The sequence below is a fragment of the Poecilia mexicana genome, unplaced genomic scaffold (genome assembly GCF_051168715.1).
Source record: "Poecilia mexicana isolate PSO_F unplaced genomic scaffold, ASM5116871v1 scaffold_3, whole genome shotgun sequence".
NCBI classification, from domain to species: Eukaryota; Metazoa; Chordata; class Actinopteri; order Cyprinodontiformes; family Poeciliidae; genus Poecilia; species Poecilia mexicana.
This window is the reverse complement of record NW_028263372.1, coordinates 27,858,556-27,877,856: the sequence shown is the minus strand read 5'-3', so window position 1 is coordinate 27,877,856 and position 19,301 is coordinate 27,858,556. Positions and strand designations below refer to the sequence as shown.

The window sequence follows — 19,301 nt, the reverse complement described above, 5'->3', positions numbered from 1 at the left end:
AATCAATCAATTACTAATTATTGCAGATCTAGTCAGACTCCGAAAATAATTATGAAATCATTTCTAAATATTGTTTCATTTCATGAAAATTATATTTTCATATGGCTGTTTGCTTTTTCAGTAGCCAAAAAGGAAAAAGAAAGAACGGGTTAGGAATGCTTTGAGAAGCACAACACTTTGACTTTCCCTCCGACTTTCCCAGATCTTAATCCAATCAAGCATCTGTGGAATATGCCGGACAAACATTTCCAAGGAGAAGCCACCTAACTTAGAGGAATTAAAGGATTTGCTTGCTAACATCCTGGTGCCAGATACCACAGCTTACCTTCAAGGATCTAGTGGAGACCATGTCTCGACAGGTCAGGGTTGTTTTTATAGGATAAGGGGGAGCAAAGTGCTATTAGGCAAGCGGTGAAAAAGTTATGCCCAATCACTGAGTGTGCCATTAAAAATCAGATGATCAAGAGAATTATTCTAGTTTGTTCCACAGTAACTAGAGAAGTACTCAAAGGTTGTCGAGTAGTAATTAGCAAAACTGCAATTGGACAGGTTCAATAAATATAGTTGTATTACTGCTTACAGTGGAAATCTTGTAACTTCACCTATAAATTCAGAAGTTTCTGCAGCTGAACCATCTCTGAACCACTTGTGGCCCTCAACTGGGTCTCTACCATATTCAGGATATGCTATTTACAGAAGAATGTGAGAAAAGGTATTCTGGTTTCCACTCGTGTTTCCAAAATGGCTGAAGACTCTATGCATAATCGTTCAGTACATCTAGCAAGATGTACATTCAATCAAATTAAGGAATCCTAACAGTTTTTTTTTTTACATGATGTCAGTTTCTTATTTGTGTTTGTATATTGAAAGTGCCAGAGTTGTGTACGGTAACAGAATAACTGATATCAATTACAAAAAACAATTAATTAAAAACTAAGTAATAAAAACATGCAATCTAAGTCTTTAGACAGCTGTCCATCTATATATACCAGACAGACAAAAGATTAAAATGACTAAAACAAACTGATAGAAAAAATGATCAGACCACTCCCAACAAATAAATGAGAAATGTAAGCTATTGGGTAAAAAAAAAAAAAATCAAAGTTCTGCTGGTTTGATTAAGTGTATGTTGAGTGGTCCTACTCTTCATGAAGGCTTTCTCCATCGATGTATCTCAGACTTCGGAGGAACGCCAGTGAGCTCAGGGTGTGTGAATGTCTGATCCGGACATAACCAGTCACCCTCTGGATCAAACCTGTGAAACTCTCCAGCTCTGCCACCATGTTATCTGAAAACACACACATACACACACACATGCACGTACACAGAGAGGTTTTAGGACATTTTCCACTTATTTACAGACTGGATGTGCATCTCAGACTTCAGTCATTGCACAGTAAAGCAACACTTGCTTCTAATTCTGTTCTGTTATGCCAGGTGAATATAGCAGCAGCTTATTCAGTAATTAGCAGAACAATTCAAGAAACTAAACCTATTCTTCCCTCCAAACTTAAAAAAAATAAACAGAGCTTTTTTTGAGATGCATAAATTGATTCAAAAAGGATTCCCAGTTTAGAAACTTCTCAACCAACTTCCCTATACTGAAAAGTAGAAAATCTCTTTGGTGTATACTGTTTAAACTCAACAATAACTTTTACATCAACCCTTAAAGTAAAAATAAATGAAGTGTGGTGCTGCAGTACTTACGGCCTCTGCGGATGGTGATTTGCAGGTCGCCCTTGATAACAGTGCAGCCTTTGAGAGACTGAGCAGCATCCACAGAGTCGATGACCTTCCCGTCACAAACTTTATCGCACAGGCCATCGCAGGCGGTGCACGACATGCTGAGGGTTACACAGCCAGGTAAAAAGGGAAAGGTGGTAAATGTACACCATCACTACACACTTTGGCAGTCTCCAAAGCTCTCATTATTTCTGCTCACTTAAGATTTTTTTTTTTTTGTTCCGACTTCACCGAAGGTCACAGACACTGAAACCTTAGGAAACTAACGTGAAGAAAAACCCTTTTCAGGGGAAATTATAGCCCGTAGTGTGTCTTTCAAAAATATTTAGTTACAGCTAGATTATGAAGAACGGGTAAAAATAAATTAGCTACTAGATTCATAAAGTTGGTAAAGAGGAAACCTTGTAGCTGAAATCGCAACAAAATATATTTTTTGTAACAAAGTATTACGTAACAGAGTGACTAAAAGTGGAAGAAAGATTTTACTTTTTTCATTTATTTATGATACATTTGTGTTCTGTACTGCATATACTTAAAATCCACCAAAATAAAAAAAAATAAAATATATAAGTTTGTGGCTACAACGTGACAAATTGTGAAAGACTATACTTCGGGTTTAACTTGAGTTTACCTGTCAGGTGTGGATCGCGTGTACCCAGACGGACAGTCAGGCATACATTCTCCCCCGTGGATGACGAAGATGTCGAAGTCTGGAAGGTGCACTTTAGAGCAAAAGTCAGCACTGATGCAACGCCAGCCCTCGAACCTGTATGTGCCTGGAGGGCAGTCAGCCACACATCTGCCGTTGTGGTAGTAGTGCACACATGCGGCGCATGCAGTGTCGTCGCCCGGAAGCGAGCAGCTGCCCAGACACTGAGGATGGCAGCACTCGCCGTCAGCTGTGCACACTCGCCTTCCACACTTTTCAGGACACTCTGAAGTAAAAAAAAAAAAAGTACAGAGAGAGGGAGGAATATTTAATTATTAAGAAAAACCTTCTCTGCATGAACATGTCCCTTTGAAAAAAATAAATAAATAAAATCAAAGGGACATTATAATTGATGGCAGGTGAACTAATAAGGCACACAAAATGAAGCATTGGCAGATGTAAATGCTCACCATGTTTAAATAAAAACATGAAGGACTTACAGGGAAACAAAATCTAAAACTGCCCTTTAAACGTTAACACATACATGAGGGGTTCACTCATCTCTAATATCAGTCAGTAAAGAGGCTCAACATAAAAGCCGAAACATAAGCTGTCCTGCTCAAACTCCTCGCAGGTCAGCTATGATTGTCTGTCATAAAGACAAGCTAACAGCTAATTAAAGTGAATTACAGCATGACGTTATTCCTGTTTGTTAGTCTGTCAGTTCTGTGAGCTATAAAGCAAGGAAGAAGCATATCAAAGAGTGGAAAAAAACTGGAAGAACTAATAAGCCGTCGTTTTTTATTGTCATTTTTTTAGGTCAGCCACAAGCTGTGTTTAAACACAAACTAAACAAAGGGAAGTTTGTAGGAACTGATGCTTAAAGGATGCTGTTGCATGATAGAACGGTGGTTACAACTTCCTGCCTCCATCAAGTCTTTCAAACAAAATAAAGTCTACAAACGAGATATGACGCACGCTGCTGCCTCCTGTTAACGTGTGTAGTTTTACTCACTATGACTTATTTAAAACAAATGAAGGAGTTGGGTAAATTATACGAACATGATGTCGGTTATATCCAAACATAAAATGCAATATGGAAAATCAAGGATTTTGTTGGTTAATGAATGAAGATCAATTGAGCCAGTTATATTTGCAACAAACAACAGTCAGAAAAAAAAACAACCTTTCCTAACTTACTTATAATGCTCTAGATTATCATCTTAGTGTAAAACTGTAATTTAGAGCAAAAGTTAACTTTAAAGGTGGCCTATTATACTTCCTTGAACATGTTAGGATAAGTGTATTGGTCATACAAAACATGTTCATTACATTTTGAGCACAAACTCATTCTTAGATAATGAGATTTCAGTCCGCTCTGTTCTGCCTAACATGAGCTCCTTTCAAAGGAGCTGTTTTAGGGCCTCCTGTCACTTTCAATCCAAATAAGCTTTTACTGGCCACATCCCCCCACCCCCAACTCAAAGTTTACCATCACACGTGAAAATGGCTGCAAACAGATGTGCAATTACACAACCACGCATCTTTGAAAAGCAGAAGGATCGCGCCCTGCTCAACCAACAAGAATGCAGCAAGTGGTTTCTGAATGGTAAAGTCTTTTTTCCAGCAGCCATTGTACAGAGCACACATCTGTACAACTAGCTGACCAAACAATGCTGGAGCTTTGCTTGGGTTGCTAGGTGACATAGCTGGTGTTGCCTGTCAATTGTCACTCGGCAATCGGGAGATGTATGAAACGGCTCATTTTCTAGACACCAAAAAAATCTCAATTTATTCATTAGTGGGGTTTTTTTTTTTTAAGTGCTTAGGCTGTTTTTCGAAGCAGTTGAGAACCAAATGGAAGCATTAAAATACATCTATTTGCTATAGATTTTGCCATGATTTATATTTAGAAATACTGTCTTTCTTTGTGAGGGGATGATCCTCAGCCCCTCCTCCTGACTGACTCTGAAACCAATCAGAACCTCCAGACTGCATGGTCTCACCAACCATTCAGGGGCTGTTTGTGCTCAGCAGGAGGAAGCCAGTGCTGCATTTTCTGGCACAGAGTGTTCTTTCCCTGAAACAACCCCCCACCCCCCTCCACTTTCCAACCCGGGACTCCATCTCATCCTCTGACCTCTTCTGATGAGGCAATGGCTGGCAGAAAGGTGTCATTTATTACAAAGCAAAGCCTCGGCCCCACAGAGAGAGCTATGCTGAATCCCTGAGTGAAGTTTGTTGCAGGCCTGAGCAGCCAGTCTGTTGCCCTCCTAAGTACAACCCTGACTGATGGTGAAGGTCGGAGAGACGTGGATGGGTCACGGAGTACGCAGCAGTGTACAACAGCCTTCCACCGGACGCCTTAAAAATAATGAGTTCCAGCTTTTATCCTCCTTGCTACACTGCCACGCACTTTCGACAAGTACTGCAGTCTTTAAATTTTCTGGGCATGACGCTGTAGCAGCTGTATGGGAGGGTTTGAACACCCTGATCAGTCCAATGGGACGTGGGTTGGACTTTCTGAGGTAGCCCCAAAATAAAAGGCCAAGGATGTGTGAAATGGAGAAGATGGAGCTGGGATTTTAAGGGGTCTCTGATCTGAAAACTTTGTATTTCATCACAAAATTTTACTGTATTTACTGTGATGAAATAAATAATAAAAGTCTTTTAGGATACAAGTCTATCAATGCTCACATGAGAAATGAAATAAATTTATATGCTCTCTTTCTGTACCATTTTAGCACAAGAAGTTGTTTTATGATCCAAATTTTATTGCAGACTCAGATTTTAAAATTCTCCAATATATTTTTGATAAGATAACAGAATTCAAATTTATCAAATAAAAAAAAAATTGTAGTTGTCTTCCAATTTGGCAGTATGGTAAATAAATATTTCAAAGATCTTTAAGGCATCTGGGTTAGTTCAAGTCTGTTGAAAATCTACATCACTTAGATTTGTCAAATCAGGCTAAAGTACGTACCAGATTATTTGAAGCGTTTATTTGCAAAAAATAAATAAATAAATAAATAGTTTTAATGGGGGGTTTTTAACCACAGATTGAGTGTAAAAATCTGATTTGAGAGAAAGCAGTACAGTGGACAATTTTTACATTTTGGAACAAGAAGTTATAATCTCTGGTAACTGAGTTATTTTTGAATATTAAATGATACTTTTATTTTTTATTTTTACATTTTATCCAGACTGGGGACATGATAAAAAAAAATTCAATACTTTTCTCGACTTCTTTAGATGGTGTAAGACACCAACATTACAATTCATGACAATGTTTTCTTTTCAGTGGATGTGATTTGTCTGACTTTTATTTTTGTTTCAAATGGATACTCATGGTTGCTGTGAACCATTTCTTTCCCTCTTCTGTTCACCTGTCTTACAACTTCCACTTTACCTCAACAAATACAAATATATAAATACATAAAACTAGTACTAAGAATCGGGTTTTAAAATAGGAGATACCCACAGCATGAACTGTGGAAAGTTACCAGACAGCAGATTGTCCCTGTGTTTATGGAGCTTGGTCTACTGGACTCCATTCTGGTGAGGTAAGCACTTCCACTAACCGTCGAAAAAATCCCCAGCTTAATAAAAGAAAATACTCAGAATTAGGTGTGAAAGTGCTATATTTTAATGAATAAAAGTAGAAGATGCATGACATAGGCCAAAACATATGTTCAACTTAGGTTATTTAATTTGCAAAGGAACAGACTGTGCTTCACATTCTGTTGAAAACGTTTCTGTTAGTTTGAGGGTATGACTACTATCAGTGCTAATCCACAAGGAATGTGTGTAATGTGGCAGTTTAATAATAACCTTCTAATCCTATTATTTTGTCTTTGTTTCTATGACCTTCGCTAACCGGGACCCTAAAAGATTTAGACTTATAAAGCACACGTGTCGCATAAATGCACAATATTCAAATCATGTTCACCACATTTTTAACCTCAAGAGCCTTTTATTGTTCAACATTTCTGGATCAAGAACTAAAAAGACAATGATCACCTACTGATGGTTAAAGAATGTTACAGTTTCAATATAATTTTATTGATACTCCATGGTGCAGGATTTGTTTAATTAATGTTCACTTAAAAGGAAACAGTAATAGAGCAGTAATAGACCAGTATTTGGAAAAAAATAAGCCTTTATTCAAATGTAAAACTTGCAAAGTTATAACACCAACTTAACACGTTATTTTATTGATGCAATAAATCTGGGTTACTCTGCAATCTAGATAAAATTAACCTAGAGCCTAAGTAAACTGCTCCATATGTAAACATCTTCGGCAAGAATAAGTTGAGTCATACCTGCGCTTAGAAACTGATGACAAAGCAATGTCTTAGGCGATCAGTTGTCAAAGCATAATAGTGGCTTATTGAGCCTAGTTAACCCTTGCCTTGAGGTTAATACACAGGGCAAGCTACCATCATAAATATACCATATTTGCATGTAGTTATAGCAGCGTGCTAAAGTTTCAGACACTAAAGCTCTGCTGTAGTAATGGCTATTTAAAAGTTGCATCAATGAAGAGAGCTTAAAAAGTCTCTCCTATCCATTCGTTTAACATCAAACTCTCAGGGTGTGTGATAGAGATACCAGTTGTGAGCTAAAAGATAAACGCATTGCATTAAAACAACAAGACGAACTGGCTGGAAAAATACAAGAAGTCAACAGCCAAGTGGCAGGAAAATGTCTGGGCTTTTGCATCAAAACAGATCTTTTCCAGTCGACACTTGGCTCAAAAAATGTGGAACACATAAAACAAACAACAAAAAAAAGATCTTCACAGTGGTTGTTTACAGTAAATATCCTGCTGGTTTATTCATCAAAACTGACGTTTGACCTGCCTGTAAAAGTTCAGAATGTAAAACCCGTCTGTTTCCTAATCCACGTTTTTCAGCACTTGTCCCTGGGTGTGATAAGGCATGCCCCACGCAGGAACAACATTCCTATTATGACAATCCAGGCTTTGGTAGTGTAGAATACACAAAAACAGACGAGAGCAGATGTCTAGACAGATGAGAGCACAGTCGATTCAAAAACATTGATAGAGTGTTTTATTTTCCTTCGTTCAAGCCAAACTAACCTCCAGTCCAGTGGTTTGAATAACAGAAAGTTACACACGGACTTCTCATTTGTAAGAAATCTTCTGGTCAAGTCAACAATGCTTATGTATTGGTTATTTTCCCAGGTAATAAAGAAAACACAATACGGCAATAACTGTGATGTAAGTTTAACTCTAAAATCCTTGGCAAATTAGAAATGCGGAATGGGACATTTTCCTGATCTGTGCATTTCTGAAAAAAGGTGTTGCTACTTTCTTTAGACTAAAGAAAACTTGTTCCTCAGATTATTAACAAATGTACATTATTGTATATTTTTGAAAATGTTTAGGTTTTGGTGATATAATGAACAAAAATAAATCCTTTTTGGTTTACTGAGGATTTACTCGTGCATTACTTCTTACTTAGTCTTTCATTCACATCTTTACCTACAATCAGGATACCTGTGGTTATAGACAGCTGTAAGTAAAGCTATAACTAGAAAAGTTTGAATTTTAAAGCAATAAAGATATCCAATTACTAACAAAAACAAATAGACTAGAGCATTGCAGCATAACAAGCTAAAAATAACTGAGGTTTCCAGAATCTACAACAGCTTTTTCCCAACTTTTTATACTTCAATGTCATCCCAGTGTCCCCCAGTTCTCAAGCTGTATTGGGAAATAAAGTGTTCCAGTACAGAAAAGAAACTTGATAATATACTGAAAACTCAACTGTGTTCATAGCCTTACACAAAGCATGATCTGTTTTGGCCAGACTGTGAGTCTGTGTGGAGTGTCGCTCACGGACTCAGTCATTCAAGAAAAAGTCTACCAGAAGTGTGTTTGTTTGTGTGAGTGGTGTCTGCAGGCCAATTCAAATGAGCACATGGGTCTGGATTCATTAGCAACATAACACGATTGACCTCAACTGTCCTGTTTGCGACGCATACCTATAGGAAAACAGACATCGCAACAAACTGGCCATTTCATCAGGGGAAATGCAAGACACAAACCGCCATCCAGCCAAGTCTGACAAGACAGACTCCACACAAAGTGCTTTCAGCAATACAGACAACAGAAAATAAGCAGGCATCAATCAGGAAAGTGTTTGTGTTTGGATCTCCAGCATCCGTGAACAATCCAAATTGCTATATTTCTTAACATAAACAGACATCGTGCCAAAATTACACCGTGCTTCCCAGAATCATTTTTGGTAATGTGATCTCATCGGGAAACTTTGGCAATGTTTCCAAGGCAGTTTGCTAATTACTTAATCAAGTTTTTCTTTATAGTTTCTAAAAACTTGCAAAGCATTTGGATGGTTGCAAGTGAAAAACAAATCTGCTGTATAGTGTTGTTATTATTCATACAAATGACTTCTCAAGTGTCTTATAGTTTAACCACAAGGAGTTATTTATTTGAAGCAAGAGGCATAAAATGCAGCTATAAAAAGCTAAAATTCAACAAGGACCCCAAAAAACAGAGCTACTTCTAGATCTTACACTCACAAATGTTACTGACTGTGGGGATGTGTTCAAACCTTGAACTGGCAGTACTACCAGCAGCTCTGGTGCAGAAAAAGTGGTGCTACTGCAGCGCTAGTTCCTAGCTTAAAACTCCCACAAGAGGGAAGGGCTTGTGGGACTTTAAACACTCCCATTAAACATTTAAACACTCCCATTAAACATTAAAACTCCCAATTTACTTTTGATTTTATTTGCCTAATTTTAGACAAACATGATAAAAAAAATTGACCAATACAAAATCTGATTAGCTCTCCCGTTTGTTTCTTTTGATATCAAAAAAGATATCAAAAGAGAGTTGGCGCAAACTTAGATTGGCGCATTGACCAATCTAAGTTGGTCAATGCGCCGTACACAGCTGCGACTGGCCATATCCTCTACTAAATCTATTAACTTTATTGCCAGCTTAGTTTTTCTTTTTTCTTTTTTTTCCCCCCAGTTGGACACTCGGTTCAACAACAGATTGTGTTCATCATAATCTAAACTGCGTCTACTTTTCGTTTGCAGGACAGTTGTCAACAAACCAGTTGAAACTGCAACATCAGGGTTACATCTCTTTTACTACAACAAAATGACATATTTAAGTTGCACATTTTGTTATTCACCCTGCAAGCTGACAAACAAGAATGTAATGGCATGAAAATATTTTTCATCATAAGAAGTGAGCAGCACAACAGAAGAAAGAGCCAAAGTACAGTGATGTAGTGGTGTACTCTACAGACAAAAACCTAATTTTTTTCCTGTGCATATAGCAAGTTAGACATACATTTAGATTAACCTTTCAGCTTCACAGGAAGGTTTGCACCCAGCTGTGTTTTCAACTCAAAATTAATATGCTAGAAGGCCAGCTTCTAAAGAGAGAAATATCAACCTTGTTGTTTTGTAATTTATATACCTTTTTGTTCAAGTTGTTTTGATAAGGACCTTGCACCAGAAGGCATAGCAACACAAATAATTGTGTTTTTCATCTCTAATCTAAAAGTGAAGGTTGAAAGACGAGAATAAATGGGAAAAAAAACCCTAAGCAACCTAAGGTTAAAAAAACCTAAGCAACAACTAAGCAAACAGCTCATACATCCCCACAACAACTTTTCTCCACTTACTGTAATCCTCTCAGGTAACCTTGACACGGTAGCCAGTATTATTCACAAAACAATGATTGTGGTATTTTTATGAGTCACAAAATCTGAACCAGGATCTGAAAAACAAAAAACTATTTTGTTCAAGTTAGTCCAAACAGAGTCTTTGGTGAGTCTTAAGGAAGTTGCTGGGAACAAGCATCTGAGCTGACTCTATAGCACAATTACAGACTAAAGGAATCTCTGGCATCTCTGTTGGCTGACTTGAAAAGACAAGGCTAATCAAATGTTGCGCACCCCCCCCACCACCCCAGAGGCTTTAGAGGAGCCACACGATAGCAGGACAGGGTTTACCCAGAAAGCTATCACATTAGCTGTTTCTTGATACCTGCAGCTTTGTGTTGAAATAAGATGAAAACGGATATCACAACTGATCTGGCGTCAACATGACAAAAAGAAAATGAGAAGAAAGTAAAAACAAAGAAAACAATGGAACAATGTGACTGTCACTTCCTTTAGTCATATCCAATAGTGGTTTTTCATAAAAAGTGATTCCAGTACAGTCTATAAGGGTGTACTAGAAATCCTGAGATACTTAAAAAATGATTGACAGCGCACCACACCCATTATTGGCAAAACCAATTTCATGGTTTTATTTTAAACCATGAAATTGCTTTTATTTTCTCTCCCCATATTTGTTTTACTTTGTCCAATTTTTTTCTATTAAACATTAAATGTAAGATGGAAACACAAATGGGAGGAAGGGTAAAAGGTGTCAAAGAAAACACCAGCCACAATTCAATTGTTTTAGAATCATTTTTAGCCTTGCACTTTATTTTAGCCTAGCATAATTTTTTTAAGTTTGCTCAAATTTTAAGAGAAAGAGATGCCAAGTACCAGAGAAATGCTGCATTAATGTGGAATTTAAGCAACTTCTAAACAAATGTTATATTAAGGACCTTTTTATATGCTTGAAATAACATGCAACATTATGCAGATGTACTGTCTGGACAGGTAAAGATTCACTCACCTCAGCATGCAAGATGCTCGAAGTGGCCGACACAGCAGACTTGGTCTGTTTTCTGATTAATTTAGCTAATAAGTATATATATAATCCCTTGGGAGTAGCAATTAACTTTGTGAGCCAGGTAAACATTAAGTGTGGAAAAGAAGAAAAATAGATGGTGATGGCATAGCAAGAAGTACCTAAATTTTATCCACCAACTCTAATAAGTGTAGAATATATGTAAGAGGGATGCATCTTCAATAACATGCATTGTAAATGTGCTTAACTTCTCCATGTTTGCACTTAAGCAGAAATCAGTTTTGAACAAGTCAACAAAGCAATATAAAATAAAGCATGACAAGACTTTAAAACCCACATTTATGTATTTGTTTTTGTTTTATAAATTAGTAAAATATCCCAAAATTATTATACTTACAAACTCGACGACTCAACTTTAGTGATGAGTTGAAGTAAATGTGTGTTGATATTGAGGAAAAACTGTGCATCAAAACAAGCTGGTCAAATATTTTAAAATCTGTGAAGTGCACATCTTTGATTTCTTACTATGTTGACCACTACCACCCACACAGACCATATATCTGCATTGTCAACATTCCCTTCCCCTGCGTATTTGCTGTGAGGGAGGACAGAAGTATCCCAGGAATTTGACGAAAAAGATGAATGAGGCAAAGTATCTTAATGGCAGCCTGAAAACATGCAGGCTAGACCAGAATTCAAGGCCTGAATGTTTGGTACTTTAAACTAAACATCTTCTGATGTTCAAAAATATTTTTCCTATACTAAAAAGCTATTCTTTTCCAAACCTAAACTTCTAGACATTTTTCTGCCTTTTATAACTTTCTAGGCATTATTTGTGGATTCCATGAATATTTTAATTGCGGTATAAGACAATTTTGTCACATTTTTTAACATCTAGACTAATTTCCATTTCAAAATCTATAACTTGGACTTCACAAATAAGGATTGGAATATCAGATACATAATGCAGATGCTTTAAAGTTACAGCTTGTGAAATTTGATACTTTAATTTTTTTGTAAAGTCATAAAATTGACTCTTTGCTGATCTGTTTGGCATTCAATCTAAATTTAAAGCTGCCGAGGGACTAATCCTGAGACAATAAAAAGGTGGCCAAAGCCAGTCTTTTGATGATATGGTCAAAGATGCAATGTAGTAAAATCACAAGGTCACAAAAACTATGTGCCATGTCAGGGTATTTTCATTTCATTCAATGTGTGGGCTCAAATTTTTTGCCAAAAAATATCAATAAGGGGAAATTGTTGGTCAAAAAGTATGCAAATAATTTTGAACAAAAACTGTGCATGCTTGAGGGGTGAAATGTCTATGGAGGAAGAGAAGAAATCCAACTCCCTTCCAATCCAATACAAGTTTATCATGTTGACAGATTAATAAACATGTACATTTGCCTTGTAAGAGTAGTTCATTCGTAAGTAAATAGTAAGACACAGAGTTTAGATGATTTTTAGCTTGACTGGGCCGATTTGTGACAAGTTGGTTGGAAACTTGGCCTTTAGTACTGAACCAATGTTTTACGGGTCAGCAAACATAGCTAAGAACTAAGAAGTTACATTAACATGTTTCTGTGAAGAAGCAGTAATTGTGAATGAGGAGCTTAAAATAAATGTAAAAATGAGAATGAAATGTTTAAAAGGTTTCCCTGAAAGCTTATATCATGCTATAATATTATTCCCTCATCAAAAACATACCTGGAGTGTTGATTTTATTCTCTTGTGTATGTTTGAGAAATCCTTCAATCGCCATGGCAATTATTTTGGGTGCATAAAAGCTTGGTCTCACCAAGCACCGCCCTTTCCACTCTGCTCCTTCACACTATGGGCAGCAGCAATGAGCAAACACCTGGTGGAACTGCACATCTGCTGAGCTAATCACACAAACTACTGATCAGTGTGATGCTCCTAAGATCGTTGTTGAAGGCTTAATGGAGAAACCTTGTTGCGATGACGTGCTAAAGACGGAGTGTCGTAAAGAAAAGGAGCTTCTTAAAGTGATAGAGGTCCAATTTCAAGGCACCAAGTCAAAGTTCTTTTAAGTTATGTTTGATATATTCAGTATCTTTATAACAACTGAAAGTATCAGTTACTTGATTGTGCTACAAAAGTTAGAATGGGCATGGAAAACATTTAATTAAAACCCATTTAATTAAAACTGGAATCAGTTGCAATGATCACCGCTTCTCTAGTAGGCAGTTCTGAAGTACCCTAACCACACACCACCTCTATGTTTAGACAAATGGGAATTCATTTAAATAACACTAAAGCTTATAAGACATAAGACATATTTCACTTGTTTTCCATAAAACTACTCAAATCACTGAAGCAAAATAGTGGAAAAAGCCATTATAAAAGTGTGCCAACTGCACAGCTTCAAATCCACAAACCAAAGACTCATCTGAATCTCTGGTCACAGCTCATCCCCACATGACGGTGTTAACAGAGGACAATTAAAGGCCACATAATTACAGTCGGCTCTTCAGCACAGCCAAACCCGTAATGTTTTCTTCCAGGAATTCCAGGGATGGGTGTGACTGTTCACCAAAAGCAGTCGTGGATGGTACACAAAGCAGCAACTATAATTTACAAGTGCTGGCAGTCTCAGAGTTATGGGTCCGGGGTCTGTGAGAAGCTGTGCACAATCATGCTCGTGAGGGCTGTACGCTGCTCTGTATATCTGTTATTGATGTATAAATGCATACTATAGAAACCAAAAATATTACATTAAAGGGCATAGTACCATTCTTTGCTCAAATTGACACAATTTCCTTTATTGAAATGTTAATATTGGCTGAAACGTGCTCCTCTCACTCTAAATAATCACAGAGCATTAGGATAATGTTAGACTTGTGCAATCTGACCCGGACCCTGGTCCGGGTCAGATTCAATTCTAAATATGTTGTTCAATTCTAAATATATGAGGACAAAATATCAGTTCTTCAAAACCTCAGAAATTTTATGTTTCAGCCACAATAAGGCATCGACAAGGCTTTTGAATATTTTAAAAAGTTACTTTCAAAACTGCTAAAAAAAATTCCACAACACCAACCCTATGGCTTAAACTCATTTTAATGGTATGTCAAATAAAATGATGTAGCAACTTGAGCTTTTTTATTATTTTTAAAATCTGGTTGTGTGGAGCCCCCACCTCTGTTTTTTGCTGTGCGTTGCTCTCAAGAGCCTAGACAAGTCTTATCATTTTGAACTGTCAAAGGCTGTGAATTGCTACATCATGTTTTGTTTATGTTCAATATGTCATATTCTGTGCCAAAAGTGTTTAAAATTCATTTAATAAAATGAAAGAAATTTGGTGTCCATGATGGCACTAAAATAGCATTGACCAATGTTGGTCATGTTTTAAAATATATTAGTTTGATAAGGAAAACTGGGCCGATATAGAAAACAGTTTTTCTTTTCCTTCATGTTGTTATTGTTTGTGTTTCTGAAGGGAGATGGGGATTGTAATATGGTATTTGTTTGGTCATGTGACAGTACCAGTAAAGCAAGACTGTGGGGTGTTTAAAGCAGAGAGTCAGTGGAGGGGTTGTTTTTTTTTCACTAAGTTGAAGGTGTAGGAAAATATATTTTTTTACAATATCACAAAGTATTTGTTACACCATTATACCATATTTTATCTCTTCTAGGTTACCATAATCCATGTGTAATCACAATTTTCACCGGCCGATGAAGACTATGCTTTAATAAATAAAAAGGCAAAATTTAAAAATTTTATTATAAGTGTGCAAATCAAAATAATTTTTTAGTCTTGGTGTTTAAAACACCGGTTTAAGACATCATCTCGATTATATATTCACAGCCTTATAGTTAAGTAAAACTTTTGTGTGAGCAGGGCTTTTGATAGTAAAAATGAATTTCAATTTCTGTGCATTTTAGATGTGATCATACTAATACGCTAAAATAACTATGAATTAAATCAAATTTGACAGTACTCAACTTTATCGTAATTTTCCAAAATGCCAATCAGATGTGTGTGAAATTCACTTGTCCAATCTTTTGTCTTGTGTGAGATCTTAGCTGTTTAATCTTTCAAACCAGAGATTCAACCACAAGCCAAGACACAGCCCCATGCTTTGCACATTTACTTCCAGATTGGCACATATTAATACAGACAGCATATGCTGGTATTCTGTTCATGAAGGTATGGAGCTAATAATAAGCAGATATTAGACAGACATCAGCAGGAACTGCTAGTCACGGGGATTCCTTAAACCTTTAGCACTGGGCCACGCAAGTCAGTTTATCTTTTGAACTCTTTGCAGGAGCTCGGCTTCTCTGACTTTTATATTCCCTGATATAAAACATCCCTGGCTTGTGCCCCATGGCCTCACAGCACATACAAACCCCCAACACATGGGCATACTTGTAGTAGTGCCATAACACAAAATGGTTGCCTTGTGCCTATCATAATTTTTAGCTTTTGTACTGCAATACTAAGAGCCTGTAATGCAAATCAATTATAAAAAAAAATTGTGTGTTGGTGATGTAACCTGCAACATTTCCCCCTGACCTTAATTTAATGACACTTTTATTTTATTATGGACATTACTAAAGTGTGTTTCAAGATACAAAACCATGTAGTTTATTAAAATTCCACTTGTTGAACTTTAGAATGTCACTTCAGGCGATTTCCTCCACTTTACAACCTCCACAGCCTATTAATTTGTTGACTTCCAGTAGTATTAAGGGAATTATTATTGTTAACATTGAAACTCAATCATTAAAGCAAATTCAGAGTGCTGGAGAAATGGCTCAATGCAATGAATCTAGAATGGGTTAAAAACTGAAATCAGACCAAAACAGGTGAAGACTTTGGGTTTTTCAAGGAAGAGAAACTTAATAAGTGGCTCCAGAAATCTGTAATGAACCTTAAATGAACTGAGCTGCTAACAATTGCCTATTTACCTACCAAGTGGTGATGCAGAAGGAGTCAAACAAAATAATCATTATCATCAAATGATTGTTGGATCAACCAATATGTAAACTCTGTTTATACATCTTGGACTTTTTGGATAAAATGTATGTTGGTTTTGTAGTCACTGGTTCCAATTAGATTCTGCTCTAAATGTCAGCCTCAGTCCACCATTTTTAACAGCAATAAGGGCTGTTAAAAACAAAAACAAAAAGGGCTTGTTGTTTCTGTGTCATTTCATACTTTGTAGACTGACTTAACACTGTAATGGTGTCATAAAATTCCTAATATTGATTTTTGACTGCGTTTGTTTGTTCATTTCCTTTTGCAGTTACCATTTAAAACTGCATTTAGGATGACAGTGTTTAATTAAGGTGCTTCGCCAGAGTTCTAGAGCCAACATGCCAAATCAGAATCAATCAACTTTTCTGGTACCTCTGACCTACAGGTAAAATTCTTCCAAGCAGTTTCATGTTGGCTAAATAGTCACAAAAGCTATTTTGATTTTAATTCTAAATACCCGCCATTAGCAGGGTTGCAGAAACTTACTGTTTTGATTCTCAGCCATGATTGTTTTGGAGAGCCTTTGTAATTGAGGGGACAGAAGAGGAAGAGTTCTGTGTCTACACAGATACTGTGAAGTTAAGGAGATGAAAATGTCTCAGTTTGCATCAATTTTCACACAAATGAATATCTTTAAACTCCATTTTCATGCAAAGTTATAATCAAATATGAAGAATTTTGATAACCCCAGAGTTTCACTTTAACTGAATTAATTTGCAGTTGTGTTGGTAATTTATGTGTCCTGCCAATCCATTTATATTTACATTACACATATTTGATGCAAAGTTAAAAATTATTGACTCACTTTCTCAGTCCTTTTCTCTCCAATTTTACAAATGAGTTTGTAAAATCTATTCCGGTGCCTATGTCTTACTCAGCAGGAAAAGTGTTTTTCCCATTTGACCACTAAAAGCATTACAAAATTCAAACATTCAAATCTAAAAAAACATGTAAATTACTATGGGCTGGACAATAAATCAATAAAATAACATACATTGTGATAGACATTATCAATATTAATAGATAATACAGCTTATAGAATTTTTCAATAAATTTACTAAATTCTGATATAGTACTGCACAGCATTCTGGGGGATGTAGGCTTGAGGGGGCCATGAAAGCCCCCTCAAGCTTTCATGGCCAGCTAAACAAGGTTGGTGGCATCAACTAAAAGACTCGATGGTTACCTAGCAACCACCTGTCGATTAACTGGCGTAGCAGAAGTTTCAGGTTTCACCACCGTGCCTCTTAAAAGCTTAAAACTAAAAAAATAACGACGTGGAGTGAAACGTCCGGATAAAACTGAAACTGTCACGCACCAGGTTGGTAGTATTTTATCTATTTAAAAAAAAAAGGAAAAAAAAAAGAATCAATAATTATTCAGTCTATACTGTCCAGCCCTAGTTATCAATGACCAGGAATGTAGTATATAGGCTGTGAACATTTACTTTTCTTTTCTATACTAATACAGTTGATGGATGAAGTTCATTGAGTCATCAAGACAACAACCCAGTGACTGAAAAACAAATGTAACGAGTGACATGTTGGGTAAAGTGAGTTAAAGCTTAGCAAGGGTGAGAAACAACTCTGAATAACAAAAAAAAAACTGTCTTGGTTAATGGTAATCCCTTCAAGCAGGGGTTAACAGATGGCAAAAATTCCTTCCAGTAAATCCCAGACCTACTTGGTACTTTAATTATGTGCTTTCATCTCCTCAGACCATACAAACGGCAGGAAAAAAACATCCCCCCATGCTGTTCAATGTGTGAGCATGTGTGCAGGTCTGCTCTGAGGGACAGAGGTAAAGTGAAACAACATGTTTGCTTCCCAGAACGCGAAGACACAGCATCTCTTTAGAAGAAGCGCATGAGTTATGAATGAGACAACCCCAGATTCCCCAAGAAACAAATGAGGGAAGTAAACACAATGGAGCCCCCACCAGCACAGTTGGAAAACTTTCCCACAGATGGAAACTGGCTTTTTAACCTTCTTTTTTTTCCCCCCCTTTTTCAGTTTTATGAACGAGTTTAGGCTAAAGGCATGCCCCTTTATAGAAACACACTGAGAACAGACTTTGCGTTTTTCCCTTCCTTCATTTACTGATCCAATGAAAAACTGAATGCAGGCACGCAGTGAATGGCTGACTCATGTGTCAGCACAGCAGAAGTCTTGCAAGCAAGGCAGACACTTCAACAAAAGATCCCAGATAACATTACTGAAGCTTGATCCATCCATTTTCTCACACCCTTGCCCCTAGTGGGGTCGGGAGGGGTGCTGGTGCCCATCTCCAGTGAGACATTTTGGGCGTCCCTGGACAGGACAAACAACCCTGCACACACACACTCACACCTAAGGAGAATTGAGAGAGACCTATTAACCTAACAGTCATGTTTTTGGAGGAAGCCGGAGAGAGCCCACGCACGCAAAATGAGAACATGCAAACTGACCCAGCAGAAAGACCATGGGGCTGGGAATCGAACCCAGGACCTTCTTGTTGCAAGGCAACAGTGCTACCAACTGTGCCACTGTGCAGCCCCTGATGCTTGATATAGGCCGTTATTACGGTAGAGGAATGAGAGTGACAACATGGTCCACTGTGGAGGTTATGTTTTCTGCTAAAGCTAAACTGTAATTATAATAAAGTCAATATTAGCATTCCAAGTACTTAAAATTGTTAAATTTTCATCATGTTTCTACATTTGATGAAATGACAGAAAGTCTTGGAATAACCAGTTTTCTTCACCTGTATGGAGCAGAGTCATGTAGCACAGCCCATTCCCCACCTGTTGCTGCACACACTGTCGGCAGGCTGAAAGAACGCTCCTTCACTTTCATCTTCAAAACAGTCAAGACAAATTCTATTGCTTGGATATATTTAGTGAAAAATCTACCACAAGCGGCTGGGTTGAAATGATTAATCAAGTAATAGTGAAGAATTACCTATTTAGTAATTGATTAATCATTAACTGGCGTATTCAGACTTAAAAAAGCCATTTGCTGAAAGAACAGCACACTCAGAGCAGCAATTTACCCAAAACTGAAAAAAAAACAATATTTTGCATTTAAAACAAAAACAAACTAAATATGTTCTAACCAAAACTCATTAAGTGGCATAGTTTTAGTTTCACCCATTTCTAATTCTATAGCATCTTTTGCAATCCAACTATAAATCAGTTAAGCTAAAAAAATTTGAAAAATA

The 19,301-nt window shown here is 37.0% G+C and overlaps 1 protein-coding gene across 1 annotated transcript in view; it reads right to left on the bottom strand.

Annotated features, from left to right (window-relative positions):
• The window catches only part of LOC106920161 (insulin-like growth factor 1 receptor), a 48,252-nt gene that overhangs the window by 15,615 nt on the left and 13,336 nt on the right, over positions 1-19,301 (bottom strand). Inside the window, exons 3-5 of the mRNA XM_014991018.2 lie at positions 2,375-2,678; positions 1,708-1,844; positions 1,144-1,288 (exon numbers count right to left, since the gene is read on the bottom strand). Coding sequence (XP_014846504.2) covers positions 1,144-1,288; positions 1,708-1,844; positions 2,375-2,678 — 586 coding nt within the window. The remainder of the gene's footprint in view (positions 1-1,143; positions 1,289-1,707; positions 1,845-2,374; positions 2,679-19,301) is intronic.